At 48.4% G+C, this 23,383-nt stretch overlaps 1 protein-coding gene across 9 annotated transcripts in view; it reads left to right on the top strand.

Annotated features, from left to right (window-relative positions):
• Window positions 1–23,383, top strand: part of LOC111849987 (fibrosin-1-like protein) — a 79,213-nt gene that overhangs the window by 43,053 nt on the left and 12,777 nt on the right. For 8 of the 9 annotated variants that reach the window (XM_023823368.2, XM_023823366.2, XM_023823371.2 and 5 more), the window contains one exon: window positions 5,711–5,740. In XM_023823368.2, the coding sequence (XP_023679136.1) occupies window positions 5,711–5,740 (30 nt within the window). Of the gene's footprint in view, window positions 1–5,710; window positions 5,741–17,102; window positions 17,363–23,383 lie in introns of those variants that run through there. The other variant, XM_072714356.1, reaches the window with a different exon arrangement.

Below are 23,383 nucleotides of genomic sequence, written 5' to 3' on the forward strand. Positions count from 1 at the left end.
GGATGTGCATCTGCCTGATTGCCCTGGGTGGAGCGAGGTGTAGGAGAGGGTCTCGTGTTTTTAGGATGTAATTGACCTGCTCAGTGTGAGGTCAGGCTGGTGTCTATAACAATGCTGTTTTGGATTCCAGCGACTCCCCCCCCCCCCCCCCCCCCCCCCCTTGCCGGTGTGTCCAGATCCAAAATTTGGACAAGTTTCTTCTCCATGCCCCAGCATGCTTTGCTCTTAGCCCCGGGATTTGCAGAAGGTCTGCGCTGATGTTGCTGCTGGTATAGGTAGCCCCATACTCTACGATGAATGAGAAATTAACCTTACTCTTCCGTACATTATTCATGCGAGTAATTTATCCTGAATTGAATTAATTTAGGGTGAAGACATAGTTGGTCTGATGATATCAGTCATCGAAGTAGTGGGTTCTTTTATCCTGATCTTTAAGTAACAGACGATAGAGCGACTGGCCATTTCTACATGGATATGTCGGGTGTCCACTCAACGTCAGTGTTGAGGTTGCTGGTCCCGGTTTGATGGATAGTCCAGAGTGTGTCTTTGCTCTTTAGGAGTTTGTCGCGTTTTCCCTGGCCTGTGCTCTCCCCCCCCCCCCCCCCCGTTATTACACTCTCACAGTTGTCTCCCTGACAGCTGTCTCTCATATGATGAACCTACCAATAGTTTCTCGCAATAACGGGCTGCTCAGGCCTAATTGCTGATTAATTGGGTAATTTGTCTCCCTCTCTTCTCATGTCCCGTAATTATTGTCCCATGATAATGAATGAATAATGAATGTAAAACAGCATGGCTTTTTGGGACCATGAGTCCGTGGGATCTGCCCCCCCCGCCCCCCCCCAAAAAAAACCTCAGACCCCAAACAGTGCTGAACTTCTGAATATTGTATTGTTGTTAAGGAAAGAATTCATGAAGCGGTATGCTTCCGCTCAACTGAGACGATTGGTTATTTTATGAATAGGTTCCTTGGAAATTAATTACTGCAGGGTTGTCTCATATTGGCCTATGTATTATGCATAAATGTCAATTTTTTTGAGAGAGAGAAAATTAAACTTGAATATTATTTCAGCGAAAGTCTTCAGGGCTGCGCCTCAGATTTAAGGCCTGGCATGAGAGTCATGTCCCTCCCAGCTGCACCCGGTGGAATCGGCCTTAGTCCACAGCAACCGTTTACTGGGAAGAGCTCAGTAAAGACGAAATCCCCTCTGCCTTGCTTGTGCTAATCAATGGATTTATTTTGGACACTTGGATCCACCCCCCCCCCACATTTGTTTCATTCCGATGACTAGGAAACAATCAGTGATTTGCGAGAAACATAGAGCGTTTGTTGCCATGGAAACCCATCACAGCCCCCGCCCCTGCCCTCATTCCGCTACAGACTGTGGAGCTCCGCTGTTTCCTTCACCCGCGGGCCTGGCCCAGGATGGCTGCACATGCCCCAACCTCCCTGTCCCCCCCAGGAGAAAGTCCGACTTTCTCAGTTAAAATAGATCTTCCGCTCACTGCAGCTTCGCTCTGGCTCCAAGTGGGCCAGCTTCCTGTCTGCCAGAACCTGCTCCCTTCACGCTGCCCCCGGCGTGACTGTGGACACAGCGTGGCCTCGGCTCACACATGCAGCCCCCCGGGTCTGCGTGCCGTGCCATTCAGCTGTGGGGCTCCTGCTCGCTGCATACAGCCCCCCCCCCCCCACAGTTTCTCGCTCCCCATCCATGGTAAGATCATCAAAGCCAGTGCAGGACGTGGTTTTGCGAGCCGCCTGTGCTGAGTCTCCTGCTTTGGGTGCATCAAGAGAGCATCACGCACGGTCACACACACACGCACACGCATGCCCACACACACGCACACGCATGCCCACACACACGCACACGCATGCCCACACACACGCACACGCATGCCCACACACACGCACGGTCACACACGCATGCCCACACACGCACACGGTCACACACACACGCATGCCCACGCACGCACGGTCACACACACGCGCACGGTCACACACACACACACGCATGCCCACACATGCGCACGGTCACACACGCGCACGCATGGCCACACACACACGCATGCCCACGCACACGCATGCCCACACACACGCATGCCCACACACGCACACGGTCACACACGCATGCCCATGCACGCACGGTCACACACGCATGCGCAAACACACGCGCACGCGCAAACACACGCGCACGCATGCCCACACGCATGCCCACACACACGCACATGCATGCCCACACACACGCACGGTCACACACACACGCATGCCCACACACGCACACGGTCACACACGCATGCCCATGCACACACGGTCACACACACACACGCACGCCCACACACGCGCACGGTCACACACACACACACGCATGGCCACGCACACGCATGCCCACACATGCGCACGGTCACACACACACACGCATGCCCATGCACGCACGGTCACACACGCATGCCCACACACGCACACGCATGCCCACACACGCACACGGTCACACACACACACACACACGGTCACACACACACACGCATGCCCGCGCACGGCCACGCACACGCACGGCCACGCACGGCCACACACACACACACGCATGCCCATGCACGCACGGTCACACACGCATGCCCACACACGCACACGGTCACACACACACACACACGGTCACACACACACACACGCATGCCCGCGCACGGTCACGCACACGCATGGCCACGCACACGCACGGCCACACACACACACACACGCATGCCCATGCACGCACGGTCACACACACACGCACACGCATGCCCACACACACTCACGCATGCCCGCACACACACACACACACGTTTCTATCTACAGCTTTGTGGGGACGATCCATCCATTCTATGTGCATAACTGTAATCCCAGCAATGACACCCTTAATACCTACCCAGCCCTAACCATAACCATAAGTAACCAAACACAATGCGAGACTTTTGGCTGTTTTGATTGCAGTCAAGGATTTTTATAAAATTGGGTTTCTCCTTGCGGGACTAAAAATATGGTCACCTCACCGTCAAGATAAAAGGTCGTTATCCTATTGTGGGGACATTTTATCCCCACAATGTAATCTGTACATGACACACACACAGGTTTAAGTCTGGTTCCCGGAAAGCCGTTTGGCTAATTGGTTGAAGCTCGTTAGGTGTCTGCGTGACCGTTAATGCCTGTTCAGATCAGTCCGCAGCCACCATTTGGCTGTTAGAAAGTCCTTGCTGATGATTTCAGTCTGCTCTTTAATAAAGTGCAGTCTGTGTTTGTCTGTGAGTGCCGCGTTTGTGGGGAATGCGAGGTTTTTTAAGAAATGCTTTGTCTGAGAGGTTCTGCTTGTGGCTGTGGAAAAGGCATCAGTTCTGCGATCATGATCTGAAGGAGCCCGGGGGGCAGTGGTGGGTGGGGGGTGTTTACCGCAGTCAAAGCACCTTGGAATATATGCAGTCTCTCGATTTGCCATATTTGCGGCTCAGAGGTAAAGGCAGGAGCCTTCGCTGTCTATTACCCATAATTCCTGTGGATCGCTTACCTAACCGAACCTTTTGCTGTACAAAAGTGTTGTGCCTTTGTGTGTTGTGTCTTTCTTGATATGCATTTTAATCAGACTGCTTTTTGTGTGATTTATTTCTCTAGTTAGACTTGTTTTCTTTGGAGGTTTCATATTTGCTCGCCAATTCCCTCGAGACACCCCCTCCTCCCACCCCCCCATGCCCTGCCTTGCCCTGCCCTGTCCCGATTGTCCCCTGGGTGTATTTTTTTCCCCATCTTGTTGGAGGTGGTGGGTTGTGGCTGGTTTGTCACCTGCACTGCTGTGAGTCACCGCTGCTGCTGGAGGCCTGCGGTCATGTGACTCCCGAAACCGGCAGCAGAAAGTGGGGCTACCCTTGCCAAGAGGCCCCTTAGATGTAGAGCGGATGAGTCTCCATCTAGCTGCCTAATTCCTTTAGTGATCCTTTTGGCTGCTCTATCGCCCGTCAGGGACCCTCACAGTAGTTCACATGTCTCCTTAGGGGCCCTTCAGAGAGTTATTTCATTTTCAATAAGGGGTGGAAAAATTATAACTCAAGTATGGCCCAGCGCAACAAGGGCAGCTGGGAAAGTTACCGGTGAACTCATTAACATGTAATTAAAGCCCTTTGGGGCTCGGGTTCTGGGGACAACCGAACATTAGCACAGAATTAGCAGTGACTGAACCCCCGGGGGTGCAGAGGAACAGGGGTAAGAACAGCCAGAAAAGTGTCAGACAGTATCGGCAAGAAGAAATGGAAATTTCATGCCCTGTTATTCTGTATAAATGGTGGTTTCATCGTCACTGTCAAGCGCTTGAAATTGGCCCGGGGATTTAATTTTGGGCCGACATTTTTATTATACGATTCTGGACTTAACCGAAGGCCCGTCCCGGCAGATGCTTTGGAAATGCTGCCTCAATGGCTTCGGAGCAGGAGAGCGGCTGGAAATTAGAAGGTAATGGCTTCCTTTGTTTAGTAATTGCCATCCCTTTGAGGTCTCAGTGTGGATTTGAGTCGCTGTAGGAACTGTTGTGTCGGCATTGAGGGATGAGCCACAGCGAGTGTGTGTGTGCGTGCGCACGTGCGTGTGTCTGGCCTGCTTTAAAGGTGTCTGTAAATGTCATTAAAGGTGGCAGATTTAAGTCCTTAATTAAAAAAAAGAAACTAAAATGAATTAAAAATTGACAGTGTGAGAAGCGGAAGGCGGTGCTCTTGGTCGTCTGGCTAAAAACGTGCATTTGTTCGCTGGAAGCAGAAGGCACACAAGGCCTCGGAGTGCATCTCGCTGTCGCAGGCTTGGCCCTGAAGCGTGCGGTTTGGGCTTCCTGTGCGAGGGCGTGATAAGCCAGTTAGTATGAATTCACACTGCGAGGTGCGAAAAGCTCCCTCCCACCTCCCCTGAAATCTCTGGTTTTGCCGCAGTGGTGTCGCCGGGCCTCTTATCTCGCCGCGGTTTTGGAACCTCGCCAGAAGGTTTCGAGAGGCGGTGCCTTTCGGAGGGCATGCTGGGCCTGCTGCCTAACCCCCCCCCGCCTTGCCGGTTCCATCCCGGTTTAGGGGTTGGTTACATTCACGCTTCTGCTCATGAATGTCTGCATTTAGTGCTCGATCCTTAAAAGCTCATGTGTGGACGCCGCATAGCCGGGGACATCTGCCCCCATAGCAGGGGCAGCCGGGCATTTAGCATAGGGATTTCCCAGAATGCATTTGTACTTTTCTGTCTTGAAAAGTTGTCAGTCCTGATATGGCCCTGCTGGGTTCTTCCCAGCAGGTTTGTGTGTGTGTGTTCACCCGTCACCATCGGCGTGGTGACATCTCCTTGCCAGAAGGATGATGGAGTGATGATCTGTTCGTCTGTGTAGGCCGGATGTGTCCATTGCCTGGTACCAGCTGACAATGTGCGCGCTGTTCACAGTGTATGCAAACGGCAGCTCTGCCAGAGTGATGGATCGACCAGGACCTTAAACTGGGCTGTTTCTGTACCGTCCCAGAGCTTCACAGTGGCCCTAATCTGAATATGTATCATTCCACAGCTGTTTATGATACTTACACACCCACTAATTTCACTGAAGAATTGCAAATGTAAGGTTTTTAACGTACAGTTCGTGCTGATGCCATCCGCTGCTGCAGAAGGTGAAAAAGGTTGGTTGTGTAAACGGCTGAATATTCATGCTTCTTTCTCTCCTCCTCCTTACAGTGTGACAGCGAGAGTGACGTCGATGACAAGGTAATAAGACCATGATTTTTGTTCCTTTGTCTTTAATGTCTGTGTGGGGGAGAGCTTAGGGTTCAAAAGATGCCATTGTATTGAAATCAGGAAATGTTTTTGAGGTTAATGGCAATGGTGTATACAGCTTAGAATCCTTCTAAGTCAGGAGTGTCAAACTCCTGTCCTGGGGGGCCGGAGCCCTGCACATTTTTGGGTTTCCCCTCATTTAACACACCTGATTCAACTCCTTGTGCTAATTACCTCACATCTCTTGAGCTGAATCATTTGTGGTGGAACAGGGAAAGAACTAAGCTACACAGGGCTCCGGCCCCCCATGACTGGAGTTTGAGACCCCTGTTCTAAGTTGTAAATCTATTTAGTCTGTCAATATAAAGATGTGTTGTACAGAAAAAGTAAGTTTTGTAAGTGGATATTTAAAGGATCAGTTCACCACAAATTGATTGTTGGGGTGAGAGTTGCCTAGTTTTGGAGATATTGCCTATAGATATATTAGTCTTCTCTTGAATATAAAGGGACTGGGTGGAATTCTTTCTGTGCTTAAAGCACCAAAAAATACATTCGACAGCAATGGCTCTTACCAGAAATTATGACCCAGTTACTCAAGATAAGCAGTATCATTCAGGAACCATTTTCTATCTGCCGAACTCCACACACCATCTGTGTCACTGGCTAGGACGCTGGGCCCTCATGCTCCTGACCATGTGACCGGATGTAAACATCAATGGCGTCCTCCTCGGCTGAGCGCTAACGCTAACTATCTCAGTGTTGCTAAGTGAGTTAGCAGTATCAGTTAGCACCAGCTACCAACAATAACGAAAAGCAACCACACTATCTAAGTTAGGGGCAATGATAGCTCGATACTGCTAGCTCACCTAGCACCAAAGTGCTAGCATTGATGTCTACAGCCAGTCACAATTTCAGGTGCATGTGAGCCCTGGAACTAGGGTTGGGCAGGCAATCAATATTATTGATAAATATTATATTTTTTTCCTTATCTATATTTTCCAACTATATATAATATAATCGCAATGTGTGTGGAAAGAGTTTTCATTGTCAGTTGCAACTAATGATATTTTCACCGGGTCAAACTGTTATTGGATTAAAAAACAACCACATGAAAAATCCTTTTTCTGTGATAAGCACAGCCCGGCAAAAAGGGCGCAAACTTGGCGTGTCCATGACACGCACAGCTAAACCCCAGCAAAGTAAACACTCTTGTGTTTCTCACTAAAAATGTGCACCAAAGCATAGCTTCCTATCTTTCTTTGTGATTATGATCATTACTGTTAATCATAATTTGGGCATCGTGTACTTTTGTTATACAATAATAACCACCGGTGCCCTGTTCATATGGGAAATATTTCCTGCTCCTGTTTCAAAATAAAAGGTGAAAACAATGCTTACATTTTTTCTTGCGTAGTTTTTGCCACATATGGGAATTTATAGACTATACAGCACTGTTTGAAGGGCATTTTTAAACAAACAGTGTTACCTTTGTATTGTTTGTGAATAGAAATGCAAAATAGGCCATATAAATATTCATTCATTCATGATCACATGTTTAGATATGATTGATAATCATGATGTTTTTGTGGCAGTAATGGATAATGCACATTCAGATATCGGCCCAGTCCCACCCGGTGCGGTCTTCTATGCAGTGATGCGATTGGTGTGTGGAGTTCGTTAGAAAGAAAATTATTCCTACATGAAACTGCTCACTACAAGGTCTGTGGATTATGTTGAGTTAGGGGCCGTTTGATTACAAATATTTTGGAGTTGACTCTGATTATGGTTCCAAAAGTTGGGAATTGATGGAGTCAGTCGCAGGAGTTGATTACAAACACCAATTTTCCAGATTCTCAATTCCAAAGACTTAAAAATATGTGAGAAAAAAGGTTTTGTAAAAGGAGCAAGTGAGAGTAGTATGAACGACAATGGATACTTGCCAATAAATTTTATGAATTTAATCTTTTATTGGCAAGTATACCTTTTAAAATGTATATACATAACAGTATACCTAATCATTTGTGTCGTTTGCATACTTTGTATGAAAATAAAATGAGTTTCACAAAACTTCCACAACAAAAAAACATGCAAACAAAACTTCCTTTATGTTAAAATCCATGTTTAAATGAAAATGACCGTAGGTACTATTGTTATATCTCAGGTCTCAAAGTTACTTTTCTTTGACGTTAATTTAATTGAAATAGTCATAAAAAACTGCAGGCTTATTTAGTGACATACAGTAAAATGGAGAGCTGACTAATTTAGCTGGTTAATGACTAAACCTGCACCAGACTTTCCTGTTTCATCTCCTTGGTGATGGGTAGTCTTCAAATATTTTATTATAGGTGATGCTGTTTTATTAAATGCCTGCATTTTATTACAAATACTGTACTTAACTTTAAACAAGACAGTAAATAAAGTTATCGCAAAACTATGTTGCGTTGATGGTTGAACTTATAAATTACCTTGTTTCGTTCACCTCACTCTTCTAATCACATAATCAAAGTTCTTCATTCATTTGTACTTTTGACATACACTGAGGTAAACAACGACCAAGAACTGATCGCTCTGATTGGGTGGAAATAGTCCAATTCAATGAGGGTGGCAAAGTGACAGCGCCATAGTGACCAATCATCGACACACACCGACAATATTTTGGAGTCAACTCTCGATTCCTATCTGACTGAATTCCAGCCCTACTTGAATAACCGGGTCATGACTTGCGATACGATATGATTGTGAGACATTGCTGTTGAATTTTTCAAATGTGTTTTTCTGGTTCTTTAATCCCCACCAAGGAGTGCCATTCAGTCTCATTATATTTCAGAGAAGACTCACATTTCTACGGCCAATAACCAGGCAAGTCTCACAACAATCTAGATGGATAAATAGCACTACAGCATATCTGAAAAATGTTTTGCTTTTAGGGTGAACTGCCCCATTAAGAGCTGCACCTGAAATGAAACCCCTTGCAATACTTTTATCTGGTTCCGTTTACAAAAAAGTTTGTTTACATGCGGGAAGTCAGACCTGAGGTTGTTTAAAAAAAAAAAAAAGTGCAGAAATTGCAGTTTGAACTTGCTGTATATTAAACCTGACAGCGTGCAACTGTGGGGGGGTGGGGGTTTGGGGGAGAGGTAACAAAATGGTTTGTAAGCCACAAGTAGTCGTGTTGTTTTTATGTGATTCGTTTGTTTGTTGTTTTTTTTTGTGTGGCTTCTCTGTCCATGTGTAAAACGAACAAAAACCACACATTGGGTTTTATGCTTCCTGTGAAGTGCTTTTTGCCATCAGCGATTGTGATTCGTAGCGATGCTGCATGTATGTGGCTTTCAGTCAGAGCCGGTATCATGGGGGGAGGGGGGGACACCTTTGTGCGTGAGCCTCTCCGGCTGAACATACTCAGCAGCACTGTTAGAAACGAAGAAGCTATTTTTGCTTTGCAGCCAAGGACACAAACTGAGTGGCAAATACAGATTGTGATGTCTCCCCTACTTAATAGTGACCCCCCCCCCCACCACCAAAGCCAGCCGCCGTCTTTTTCTCCTCCTCCTGCCCTCCAATTTCCCATGAGGCACCAAGCCTTTCTGTGTCACATCCTTAGGAAGGGGACGGCTTGTGAGATTTAAATTCTTCATTAGCGTGAGCTCAGCCAAGGGGAAGCAGGCCAACCCAGCCGAGTTCCTCACGGTGACGTTCCTGAGCCCCATCCTAATTTGTCTTACTGGGAAAATAAAGCCGTATTAATAGAAAAGCATCGGCCATAATTAGTTAATGATGCAGTGTCATTTGTCTCTGTTTCCCCACTTGCACTTGCCCTGTTTTTATGTCCCGTTGGCAGACTGACGGGCAGCACGTGGTCGCCGGATCGCCCGCTGCTGGACAGGCCTGTAATTATGGGTTGCTCGTTGCCGTGGCGAGGTGGGACCCAAGGCGCCCTCGCTCCTGGTGTGGCAGATAAAGCTAGCCTTCCGTCGGATTTTAGCGATGGCGTAAATTGCAATCCCACAATGCACCGCGCAGCCTACAATGTCTCGTTTATTTTTCGGTAATGTGGAATCTGGAAGCCCAGTAAACGTCCAGATGTCCTTTCTGAGGCTCCAGCTATTTAGTGTCCAGTTAAGAAAAAACAAAAAAAACAGAAGTGTGGCTTGTTAATGTAGTTTAGGCGTGGTGGGGGGTTGGGGGGGGGGTTTAAGCATAAAAACCCTAAACCAATAACGTGCTCCCACTCGCTTTGAATTTTTTTGTCCCCCCAATTACCAAATTTCTCTCAGTTACCAAATTCAAAGTAACTGAGGTGTCTGAACAGATTGAAATGGAATATTCTGAATATTCTCATATGTATGTTTATGATTATATATATATTTTACTGTGTATTTGTGTGTTTCCACTGGGGGGGGGGGGGGTGGTGGTGAATGCAAAATCCATGGGTAGGATGAAATTTGACAGGACAACGAGCCCTGCAGGGGTGGACAGAATGTTTCTGATTGGACTGTGATCACTATTGTATCCAATCCGATTTCCATAAATGTGGGACTTCAGTGATGCGTACGCTTGTCTTCTAATAAGCTCAAAGCTGGATTGTCAGTCAAAGGCATCACACACTTGCACCTGTGCTATCACACATGTGGAAATCTATATGCACACCTCAGGAATAATCTGTGCTGACATTTGCTCTTGGAAATTGTGCTGGGAGATTTATATTATTTTTAATAAGTTCCCAAAGAAGCTCTACTGGGAACAATGGAAGTGGAATCCCACATAGCTCTTGCTGGATTTTGCTAGACAGTGCCGGAAACTTCCCAGGTTGATTGCAGAAGTGTTTGATATTGAGCTGCCGCTGGGTGGCAAGTTTTATTTTACGATAATTTATTATTTTTAAGTTATCAGAGCCTGGAATCCGGCGAAAATGCGGCCGATCCAAATCTGTTAAGACAGTCTGATGTGCTGCCGTGCAGCTCAGACACGGCCAACAGCCAACAGCCAGGAGCGAAGCTCCGGGAACGACGGTGCAGGTGGGGGTGGGGGTGGGGGGGGTCAGGGGCACGGTCACGGTCACGCGGGGGTGGCCCGATGGGTGAACAGCTACTGAATTATCAACAAGAAAAAGGATCGGTGAAGGAAGCAGTGGGCTTGGATCACATTAGCCCCCCCCCCCACCACCACCACATCCACACCCCTGTTTGAGGTTGGGGGAGGGGGAAGGGGGAGTGAGGCCTTTGATCCACCGGGAGCACCAAGGCTTGCAGCACATCTGTGCAGAGAAAACAAACAGTAAACTGCCGCGGAGCATCTTAATGGAAGCGGTATTATGAGCTGAAAAGGGGCTCTTATGGCAGACGGCGCAGTGCCCTTCATCCTGCACACGGTTCCCATTTTTATTGGAATAGCGTGGACTGGGGAGGCGGGGCCTCTGCGCGCCGGGCCGCCATGTCTGAGTGAAGTCTAGACATGACTCTTCCTTCCTGCCGCACAGCGTCCATTCCCTGTTAGCAGTACCTGGGTGAAAATTGGTCAGAGAAGGTCCTGGTTTTTATCACCAGTACCGTGCCGGTGCCTGCTTGACTGGTCACAACTGGTTCTTGCCTCATTTGGAAACTAGCACCCCCTAGAGGCCGGGGTGTGCCGCCGCATTTGCTTCCTCTGCAGGTGTCTGAGCAGCATGTATAAAAGCCTGCATGTTCTCAGCCTGCTGTAATCATGGCAACCGAGAGTCATTTTCTCTCCTAGCTGGACGCAGCCAGAGCCCTATGCCGCAGTCTCATTATTCCTGCACTATAGGCACAAGGTTTTTTTTTTTGTAACAGGGTATTTATATCGCTGTCGCCGTGGCAGCCCACACCTAACCCTGCTCTGTGAGCTTCTGAAAGCTTCACCGGACGCCCAGTGCCGGCTCTCGTTTACAGGCCACTTTATCTGAGCTGTCTTTGTGCCTCTTAAAGAGCCCTGCCAGTTGGCCGTCTGTCCGTCTGTCTGCGGCCGGGGGCTCGTTAATGAGCACGCGGGCACCCGGGGGTTAGCGACAGGATGCTAAAGAATCCCTGTGGGAGCCCTTCGAACAGTACTCGCCTTGTATGTCCGCGGTAATGATGCCCGTGAAGGCCTCCCCCCCTCCTAGATTTTCCTCGCTCATCTCCCTGTCCACTGCTGCTGGCTCCAGTCGCACATGGGGGGGAGTCGTTTCAGAATCGGTTTAATCTACCGTGAAAAGACCCAGCTCTTGTGTCAAAGGGAAGTCATTTCAGGGGCTGACTTCAGTCGTCTTGGCCCAGGTGCTGTCTCGGGGGGGGGGGGGGGTGTGTGTGTGTGGGGGGGGGGGGTCGTCTTACCCCAGGCTCTCTGACACCCTGCTGGTCCCAGAACGACTCAGTCTCCTATTTCATCGCCCTCCTGCTCGCTCGCCATGTCGCTAATGCTCTGTGCCGGTCGGCTCATGGGCCCAGCGGTCTGTTTGGGGCATGGAGCTGTCATTACGCCGGGCCGGACCTTGTTTAGGACCCGGAGTTGGACACGGGCCGCGCCGCACACCCCTGGATGTGATCCGAGGTTAAACTTTCCCTGGGGAACCGAGATCAAATACATGATGCAACTGCTGGTCAAGTTCTCAGTACTGTCACCCTAAACCACAATTGGGGGGGGGGTTATATATTCATTTATATTTTACCAGAAGCATTTCTTAAAAGCAAGCCAGACCTAAACTGACTTAAATTGACTTTGACCCAATGTTGAAGCTGTTGAAAGTGAGACTGAATTGTTTCTGTCTCTACAGTGGTGTGCTGTGTGTGGTGTTTGGCTCTTTTATCGTGCAGTGAGGGCTTTATGGCAGGTCTGTGGTGAGGTTGGAAGCGATTCCATACATCTGAGAACAGCCTAGTTTGGTTTGCGAGGCACCACATACTACAGTGTTTGAATTACTGTGAAGTTAATAGGTGTATTTGCACAGTACTGAAGTGGAAGATCAATGAATAACAGCTCCCGAGAAAAGCATTTAAAGGAATAATTTTAACAATGGCAAAAACTCATAAAAATCTTTGAATTCAGTGTAATTAAAATATTGAATGTGATGAAAGTCTGATAGCCTTATAGATGAGCTGCTATAGATACTGATTCAAGATGAACTGCAGCTTTGGGACTGAGTAATGATACTGCTTCGAGATGAACTGCAGCTTTGGGACTGAGTAATGATACTGCTTCAAGATGAACTGCAGCTTTGGGACTGAGTAATGATACTGCTTCAAGATGAACTGCAGCTTTGCAAAGTAATGATCCCACTTATAGTTCAAGTGCAGCTTTGGAGCTAAGTAATGATCCCGCTCATAGATGAACTGCAGCGCCCAGTCCAAGTGGCGATCCCATTGCCACGGTGACCGCAGCCAAGAGCCACAGCGAGACACTCGTAGCGGAAACCTGGCGGCTTTGGGTCCTGGTTTCTCCAAAGGATCGAATTGCACTGGTGAGAGTTTGGGAGGAGGTGATCTCAGCACGTGGCGTAGATTTGGTAAAATGGCACCAAGTCATTTGTCACCCCCCCCCCCACTCAGGCAGCTAACCACCTCCTGCTCGCCGGATATTTTTAATTCTCCCATGGAAACGACTGACTACTAATGGGTGTCAGAGGGTCTTGGGCAAATCTCGTGTGGCCAGTGACCTTTGACCTGTGGAATGTTGCTCGTTCATTGTTTAAAATGCAGTAAGTATGACCCCGGACCCAGCCTTCTTGCAGCCAGTCACAGCATGCCCAGTCCTGTGGTTTCATGGATTACTGGTGCAAGTGTGTGTGCTGCCCTCCTGTCCTTCCCAGTAAATATGTGGCAGCCCCAATAAGGTACAAAGCGAAGACATATCGCTACAGCCTGTCTGAATGCACTTACAACTGATAGGACTATTTACCCTCTTTCCAGTTGAACCCATACTTTAGATTTTTTTCTGCAATGGACCAATATCTGAATGTATGGTGAGGTTTGGCTTTGGATAGGTCACTGTATGGCCAGCAGAAGGCGCCGTAAGACGTGGTGTCCTTTAACTGCTTTGCTTACACTTTTTAGTTTATGGCATTAAGAGATATGTAATTGCTACTTATTTGTAATATGTATGGCTTTACTTCCAAGAACCTTTTACAAAGGGGACGTGAATATAAATGTCAGGCTTATTGCCCCTTAGTGTCATCAGCAATATGACATCATACCTGTAAACTTCAGATGATGACATAGCATTTCCGACATTGCATCGCTTTGCCTGCCATTTGGCGAATTTTTTTTCTCCTGTTCTCAAGAAGTTTGTCTTGACGTCAAAAAAAGAAAGAAAAAATCGGCTGATTCAACTAAGTGACCTTTCTGGCAGGTTTCTGCTGCTTGAATGTGATCTGAATTTTGTGGGGGGTTTTTTTGTGCTCTGCTCTTAAAGGCACAGCAGCCCACACTGAGAACGTCGTGGCAGAACCGGCCCCTCTGTGGTGTGATCCCGGTACCGTGTCGATTCGAGGCCCAGCATTTGCTCATTTTCTTCCTCCGCAGTCCGGGCCTCGTCGCTAGCCTGGAATCTGGGAGCAGCACAAACAAGCGAGATGCTCCCTGTCAGTCTCCTCGCACATGGCCGTTTGGAGGACACGTCCTCGCACCGGGCTCAGCCCCTGCCCTGGGGGCCTGCGTGCAACATCTGCGCTTCTCAGAGCGCCACGCGCATTGGGAACACTGGCTAATGAGGAGGGATGCGTATAAGACCGTTAATCCCCATATAACACCCCCAGGACCAGCCTTAGGGGATTGCATATTACCTCCCTACACCCTGCATCTAATCTAAGGCTGGCTGGTCTGGGCCGTGTCAGATAAGGGACAGGCGCTCTCCTGTGTCAAATTCCTAACTGTTTGGCTGTCTTCGCGGTTCTGGCTGTCCCAGCCACCCACACGTCACCTCCTCCTCCGCAGGGCTGAAGCTTTCACCCCCGAGACGCCTTGATTCCATGAGCTCGTGAATGCATGGCCTGTCCCTGTCAAAATGTCGTCTTCAGCCTCAAGGAGAGGACCGCTGGCAGGATTTGGCTTCCCAAAGTGTCGTAGCTGCGAAGACTCTGCTGAAGTGTTCTTGTGTGAATCCCCCCACCCACCCACCCTAGATGAGTTTCCAAACAGGCTATGGTCGTTGTTATCCTGGCTGGTTTTGTTCTGGGTTAATTCTCCGTTTGTCAGGACATAATCATTTATTTAGAGAGTTTGCTCATGAAACTGGCGCCAGAAACGCCGCGAATGTTGCACACAGCCGGCTGAGGATTGCTCATTATTGCTGTCTCCCCTGAGCTTGCAGGCACTTGAAAAGCAGTAAGTTCCCTGACAAGCACGACATGACCCCCCCCCCCCCCCCTCCCCCCTGCGGTCCCTTACCCTCCATTGTCCTGGAAACGCTGCTTAAAATTAAAGATGAGATTTGGTGGCGCGGACGCAGGACAGTCTGCCCTTTAAAGGTCCCTGACGGCCTGTAATCGAGTCGGCCAGGGAGCCTTTGTTGTCCTTATGAACCCCCAGGGATGTTGTCACGGACATGCACGGGGTGGCACTAACTTGTTTTGGCGGAGTGGTTCTGGAGCACGAAGCCGGTAGGCGCTGACCCATAATTACAGTCATATGGGTAATTACAAGGCGAACGGTCCAAGATTTCACGCTTTTATTGTGGGTGGGTAAGAATGGGGGGCGGAGTGAATAAATTAAACCAAGTTTTACAGCATTAGTAATACCATCGTGAAGTTTGCGGTGCGTTACTGATAACACTAACTGCTTTTAAATGAAGCGTATGAACATAAGTCTCCATTGGGATAGATGATACGACGATGGATGTCGAGAAGTCAAAAAAAATAACAAAACATAAATTGTACGCTGTCTTCAGAACATGTATCATCCTTAAGTGTGGTGCTTTTACTCAAAACCCGCTGCGTGTATTTTTTATTTTTCGGAAGAGACCATAAATAAATCGTGTTTGTCTCCAAGATTTAACAGTGCCCACGTTGTATCTTTAAATGTGGTTATATCGACGCGCCCCCTTAGGGGCAAAAAAATTGGAAAATACCTTTTTAAAAAATATGCAGCAATGAGCTTTAGCTCATTTCCCTCCCTTGTCAGATTATTGCCAAACGCAATTAAATGAGTCAATTGCAACACTATCCACCTGGAGCACCCTGCTGAGGGTAATATCAACTGAATCGTCAAATGATACAGCATTTAGAATTAAATACTGCAAGTGCATTAAAATTTAGCCCTTGTCTAGGTTCTGCAATGATGCACGTTTAAATTGTTATAATAGATGCCAGAAGCATTTTCTTCTTGGGATGCACAAACATGCAGTGTGGTCCCGCAAAAAAAAAAAAGGTGAATGAAAATATCAGATACCGAATAACGCCTGAGGAAAGCGGGATGCTTAAAAACACAAGCACGTTCCACAACGGGACTATTATAGGACGCCGCACTTCCCCGGGCGGCTGAAAAGGTTCATGTTTTATTCACTAAGGTGCGTTGCCTTTGAGTGTTAAAAAAAAAAAAAAAGGCGGACGCGAGGCAGCCGCTCATGTTTCGTTGTTGCGCAATTAGCGGCTCCCTTTGCGTCGATGCAGTTTCACGGCGCTGCCGCTGGTCTTTACCGGCGGCTTTGGGGGTTGAATCTAACGTCAAGTTGAACTGACATGTAGTAAAGATCGCGCTTTCCGTGCGCTGATTTGCTTGGTCTGGTTCCGTGTCGGGGTTTTTTCCGCCCCCCTTCTCTAAAACACACCCAGCCAGCCCGGCCGCTCCGAGCTCCGTCCGTCCGACTCCGCGGAGTGAATCGCGCTTCTGCGCTGTCGAGAAGAGCGACGCCACTGCTGCTCCCGATTATTGGAGCCGTCGCTTGTGAGAAATTGTGGATTTTACAACTTGAAGATAAATAAAAAGGTCTGGGAGGCACGGTACTCTTCGGGATCGCCGCACGCTTTTTGTTCCCGCTCCCCTCCAGTCATCGGTTCATCTCGGTACTTCGGATTCTTCTTATAATGGGCGCCAGGAGGGATTCAGCGCCGATCTGCCTGTTTTTCTAGCCAAGGGACGTGTGTCTGACTTCCTTTTGAATTATTGGGGATATTGCTTCAACCAAGCAAACAAAAACAGAAAAAAACATTAAACTACGGGACGTAGATTTCGTTTGAAAGCCGTTTTATTTATGCACATCGGTGAAATGGACTGTTCCCGGAATGTTACTTGTTTTGAAAGCGATTGAACTGCAAGTGTTTTCCGAGAACTAGGTATAACATGCCATTAGCCCTCGGTATTGGATATGCATGCTTTTTGTTGTACGTCGGGGATCACTGCTTATAGATTTAGGTAAGCTTATAATCTTATTTGTTTACGTCGTGCATCATCGTTGTATTATTTCAAACTGGGAGTAAAGCGCACAAGTTATTAATTTTTTTTAATCGGAATGATTTACTTTCGACAAACAATAAACATCGGACTGCGGTCGTGCCAGTTTCTTATAATTACATCCATGTCGTTGGGATGTCACGCGTGTGGGGAGCCGTGCTGTAGCACCTCGCTGAATGGGGGTGAGCTTTCAGCTTCACCGAAGCTAATACACAAGTCGGCGTTGGATGCTGTAAGATCTGCATGTATATCCTTTACATCTAGCGCTTGGGTGTCGTTTTGCGCGAAGGTTTGCTGATTTTTGTACCTACATCCCAATGCCTTTGCATCAGAATGTAAGCAGACAATCACATCTCGCTTCCGTCTTTAGGTACCCATTTTCCCCCTAAAATACATTAATAATATTAAACCTTTTTCCCTTCAACGTCGGCTTTTAGTCAGCTGGTTGTAAGTTTTGCCGATATATGATGCTTTCATTTCACTTATTTCCGCTTACCTGTTAAAACTGAATGATGCATGTTTTACTAATGGTAAATTGGAACAAGTCCTCCCTTCATTTGTCTCCCCCCAGTGTAGTGTGGGCGCAGGTCACAGGGTGCCTACCGCTCCGTGGCTGCATCCCAGCACGCGCCGATTCCCCCCACGCTGAGTGATGCTTTTCTGACATCAGGGAGTGCCCCTTCGGCTTGGCACGGGACCGGGACACTGAGCGTGCTGCGGGGTGGCTCTCAGGGTGATTGTAGTGGGGGTGTGCAACCAACATTTTCATGCACATAAAAGGGAGGGAAATAACTAATTTGACTTCTGCTTATAAGAGCAATTGAATTTATCAGTCGGGTTGGGGAGGGCTCATTTGAGAAGCCTGCATGTGCCATATGTATTATTTAATTCTTTCTATTTTTGTGTGTATGTAAATGTGGTCTCCGGAGTCATTATTTCTCGTTCTGCGCAGAAGAGATGCTGTGGCCATTTGTAGCTTTGTAGCGGTTCAGTGTACCTGAGCTTTAATCGGCTCTGTTTCTTTCTGCCCTATGTCACCCTCCACTGCCCCCGTGCAGGAGAATAATGTCATTCATGAAAACTCAGAGCAGCCACCTGACCGGGTCGTAGCCCGACTGCAAGCAGCCCTCCCGCCCGCCGTCGTTTGCGTTATCTCTTCAGCCGAACGCTAATCTTCTGGTCGCAGCCCAGGCAACAGTGGAATTGGGTCCATGAAAAGCTCTTTCATACATCTCGAAAACTCATTCATTTTTTTTTTTATCTCCCGAGGCGTTTTGATAAGCGCAGGGTCTTCGCGGGAAAGCGGATAAGCGGCCGGACCGTTTGTTTGCGATCTGCAGGGCTGATCGTGCTGCCGGGGCGATAGCGGAACGGGGGCAGGCCGCGTCCTGTATAACCTGCGCGGGGGAGATGGTGCGCTGTTACGGAATCAGCCCCAGTCCAACCGATCGTTGGACCTCTGAGGTGCTGTATCCTACGGGATATGTGTGGGCGGTCGGCATTGAATCGTGCCCTGTGTTCCTTATTTTATCTGATTTTTTTATTTTTTTTTTGGTCCAACGAACCTCAGAGCACCTTGGACAGCTTCCAGAGTTTTCCTCTTTATCTGGCTGGGGTCACTATCTGTTAAGTCATGTTCATATTGCTCTGAAGGGTGAGAGGATGTTATCCCTGCATAGATTCAGGTCTGTGTTCATGGTATGTTTTCTTCCGTTTCTTTGATGCACAGAGAGTGTTGATCTTGGGTTTGACAAACCATCGCCAGAATCCGTCGTGTTTGAAAACACGGTGCAGCCTGTCTGTCCTTGACTGGGAGGGGGGGGGGGCTACTGAATGGGCCTGACAGCCTCACTCATGTGGCCGGCACAGTGGCTTAGGTCCGGTTTGGTCGCGTTCCAAGTCAGGAAGACGGGAAGCTCCGTTTAGAAGCCAATCAAAGGGTCTGACGGCCAGATGTGACCAATCGGGCTCCGTTTGTCGGTGACCATGGCTACACCACGCCTGTTTCGATCACCTGCATGCTAAAGAGTGTTTAAAAATGTGTAATGCGGAGGAGCGGATGCGTGTGTGGTGTATTCTGCCTGTTTATGGCTGGGCCAGGGCGTGCTTACAAGAGTACACAAGGGAGTTTTATGGGAGTTTTTATTATGCTGGCTCATTGCTAAGTGTTGGCTCTGTTCAGTGTGAGACCGAGACCCCCCCCCCCCCCCTGCCTTTGGGCAGTGTGGTGTGTTGGCACGTAGCAAAGTAATCTCACAGGTGAAGGGGTGTGGCTCTGATACGGCTCCGCCTCTGTCCGTCTGCGTGGAGCTTTGGTGGATGTCGTAATGGAACTTGTATAAAAACATGAGCTGAATGAGCATCTCAATCCTTCTGTTATGATGAGGCTTCACTGCGACCCGCATTTCTGGGAGATCAGTAAGACCGGAAGCTCTTTTTGCTCACGGCCGGGGATGCGCGTGGAATCACCTCATTAGATGCCTGTTTTCACTGTTTAAGTGGTGAGATCTTACTGCTGAAAACCAAAAATTCATAAAGGGAAATTATAAACGGTTTTACACAGGAATGTAAAAGCAGGAGAGACTTCGGATTGGGGGGGGGGTTTCTTTTAAATGCCAGAATCATAGTGGGATGAGAGATTTTCCGGGTCAGTGACTGAGGGGAGCCTCTAGGCTCTGTGTGATAAATCTCCTTGCCCCCCCCTCAAGCAAACCCTCATTCCACTCCCGTGTTTACATCTGCCCTGGATCCCCAGTGCTGCCTGAAGCTGCCTACGTGGTTCCGGGTACGAGGACCAAAACGGTCTCCCATCCTTGTATTAACCTACCGCTCTCAAAGCTCTGCTGCTTTCTGGGAAGAGGTCTTTAAGGGTTCTCCTTGGTCAGGAGAGAGCCCTGAATGTTCTCCCCTGGAGGTTCTACAGTGATGTACCCTCATGCAGGCAAGTCAGCGCCCCCTGTAGTCTCTTAGCGAGACTGCAGAGCTTGACAGGCTGCAGGGAGGCATTTCAGGTTCCGTGGAGCCGGCTTTGGCGTGATGCCGCCTCACCCATCTCCAAAAGCAGACAGGACTAGGATCCCAACAATGTTCCACCAGTTGGGACTGTGCCCTGTGAGGCCAGTATATGGCATGCGGCTTCCTGAAAGCGTCTCGTTCCTTCTTTACCCCCCCACCGCCCCCACATAACTGCCTTTTAAGATGTTCTCCTTGAGATTCAGCCCAGTGTTTCTTCGTTTTGTCCTCCTCGCATGAATAATGAACGGAGCGTCACGCGAAAGGGAGTCGCATTAACTCACTCGTCAATCTCTAATGCGGAGAAAGGGGCTGCTTGCGCCAGATGGTGGGCTTCCGTAGACGGGTAAAGGTGTGCGCTGTTTAAACAGGCAGCACGTCAGCAAGCTGAAGGATCCTGCCCCCCGCCCCAGGACCGTCGTATGGAGGGGGGGTTCAGCGGGTGGTGCGTTCCGACTGCCGACCCACCTTGATGACCCCATGTGCAGGAGAAGGAAAGTCACTTGTTCAGAAAATGATGGAGTTTTACTTACCCTCTCATTCTCAGGAAATCTCGCTAAACGTTTTGGTTTCCATTTCCACTGCTTTTATCTTCTTGTTTTACCACCTGCCTGGATGGCTAGAGGCTGGTCATGTGACCTTCTTTTGTCCCTCGTGGTCTCTGATGGGTTTTATGGCTTTTATTTGTGAGGCCTTCTGCCCTCTTCTGCCTTGGGGCTTTTTCGTCTCCTTGATTTGTGACAGTCCGCTTTCCGCCTCTTGGCTTAAAGGGGTTTTCTATAGCAGGAGAGGCGGGACATGAGCAGTTGCTGTAGCCCGAGGAGGATATTTCACGCCTGGACTGCCTCGCTGGAGCTTCAGCCTTTGGTGGTGGCCGCCACTCAAACCGGCATCACCCTGAGTTTCAGTGTGGCTTAGAGCAGAGTTTCATAAACGGGTCCTCAGGGACCCCAAGACAATCCATGGGAGCTCGGAGGGAGCAAAAATTTTCACTGTCTGGCAGTGAGCTGGGAAGGAGCAAAAACATGGACCGACTGGGTGTCACTAAGGGTCGGATTGGGGAACACTGGCTAAGTGAAGATCGTATTTGGGGTCTTGGCAAGACCAGTCTTGCTGGCTTGCCTCACAGGAACGAACTTGGGGCGCAATGAATCATGGGATTGGTCTAGTTTGAGGAGGATGTGGCCGAAATATCCTGGATATTTGGGGCGGAGCAAAAACGACATCCAAGGATTTTTACCTTCCTGTATACTTCTGTTCTTGAGTATTGGAACTGGTGTTCGGCAATGGAAGATGACATAAAATGGGTACATGAGAACACAAGTACGGTCAAGTATGCGTATTGAGAAATGCCTAAGCTGTCAGATCAACTTTTCGAATGATACTGAGACCCTGCCCATTGGCCGCCTGCATTTCAAATAGGCCACGCCCACATTCATTCTGCCCTGTTTTTAGTATCAACTTTTGACTGACCTTCCAAAGTAAACATTACAAAGTGACACTTTCACACCAGCATGAAGGCAGCATCCTTCCGGTAGCTTCTGCGTGAGCTGCTAAGGTCACTGTGCCTGAAGTAGCTCAGTGGCCTTCCGAGTAAGAGAAGACGACAGGAATAAGTGAACTGTGGTTTAAGCTGAACCGCTGAGACGGACCCAAAGTATCTGCGGGAGGAGGTTAATTGAAACATGATCGCTATTGACCGGCACAAAATCCTTAACCGCTCGATATCTTCCATAAATAACACCGCAAGGTCAGGGTGATGATTAACACTGAGGAATTAGGCAGTTTGGGCAAAATACAGAAATCGCTGTAGTAGTGACATACAGAGAATTTGATTTTAATTGTGCGTGTAAGCTCTTTTCATAGTTGAAACTCTAGTAGGCAAACACAAGGTGGTATGCTGTTGTATTTGGGCTTTGTGGTCTGTCTGTCTGTGGATTATGTTTATATTACATTGTGGGGACCAAAAGTTTTTCAGTTCCCTGCAAAGATCTGTGAATGCAATCAAAGAAGTAAAAATACCTAAAGTCTCGTATTTAGTTTTGATTACTTAAGGTCAGGACTGGGTTAGGGGTTAAGGTCGTCATGTTGGGATTAGAGTTTTCCGCATAGAAATTAATGGAGAGTCCCCACAAAGTTATAATTACAAACCTGTGTGTGTGTGTGTGTGTGTGTGTATGTGTGTGTGTGGGACGGGACATTCCACAGCACTGACGAGCAGGCCCAAACGAGCCCGGCGACCTTGCTGTGGCTGGCCTCTTGCCTTTTTATCCACTTTTCCCCATGGTTTTAAAGAAAACTGACTCGTAAAAGCGTGCCTAATGAGCGGAGTGCGGGCGGAAAGCTGCGAACCGTGGATGGCCCCCCTGGGGGGCAGGGGCGAGCCCCCGGGCCTCGGACTCAATTACCCGACGTCCCCAAAGGTCGGGTTTCCGGCAGCCCTGTCCAAGGGCATCCAGTCCCAGCACAGCTTGAGTTTCCGCCCTTTTTAAATGTTAGCATTTGCCCACTTCCTGTCTGGAAACCCTTTGCCTTTTGGTGTGTGTTTTTTTTTTTTTTGCTTTTTTTTCCTGTTTCACTCCTCTGCCCCTTTGTCATAAAGGTCAGAGGTCATCTCACCCCAAGGGGAGTGTGAAGTATTTCAGAGCGTGGCCCCTGCAGACTGGGAGGGCTAGAGCCCCCCAAAGCTAGCAGTGTGTGTGTGTGTGTGTGTGTGTGTGTGTGTGTGCGCGCGCTGAAACGTGTCATCATTTGTTTTCTCATCAGTGCATTGTGGCTGTCCTGTTCTGTTGAGGTGTTATTTGGCATGTCAGTTAAGGGTATAACAGCAATTCCCTGGGATTTGAACCCTTCAACCCTCTGTCAACAAGGACAGTTTCATCCAGGGGAGCCCCACTGCAAAGTAATGGGAGGGACTGGGGAGGGAACGCACCAGTGTTTTCAGAAAGGCGCAGAGAAGCAGAGAAATCGATACGCTGTTCCTGTGTGTGTTTTGTGCCAACATGCAGGACTTTTGTTCTCTGGTAGTTTGTCAGGAACCAGTAATGCGTTCAAGATCCAGGGGAAACTTTAGCAATGTTTAGTCTGGGATTTTCCAGAGTTTGCATAATTCGCGTGCTGTTTTTGTCCCTGAAATAATAACTCGTCTTTCAGCACAGGGCATTCTTTCTCTTCCCTTTATTTTTTTTGAACGATCATCAGCTGACAGTGATTTTCTAAACCCCAATTTATCCAGCTCCCA

Source organism: Paramormyrops kingsleyae, chromosome 7, assembly GCF_048594095.1.
Source record: "Paramormyrops kingsleyae isolate MSU_618 chromosome 7, PKINGS_0.4, whole genome shotgun sequence".
Taxonomy (NCBI): Eukaryota; Metazoa; Chordata; class Actinopteri; order Osteoglossiformes; family Mormyridae; genus Paramormyrops; species Paramormyrops kingsleyae.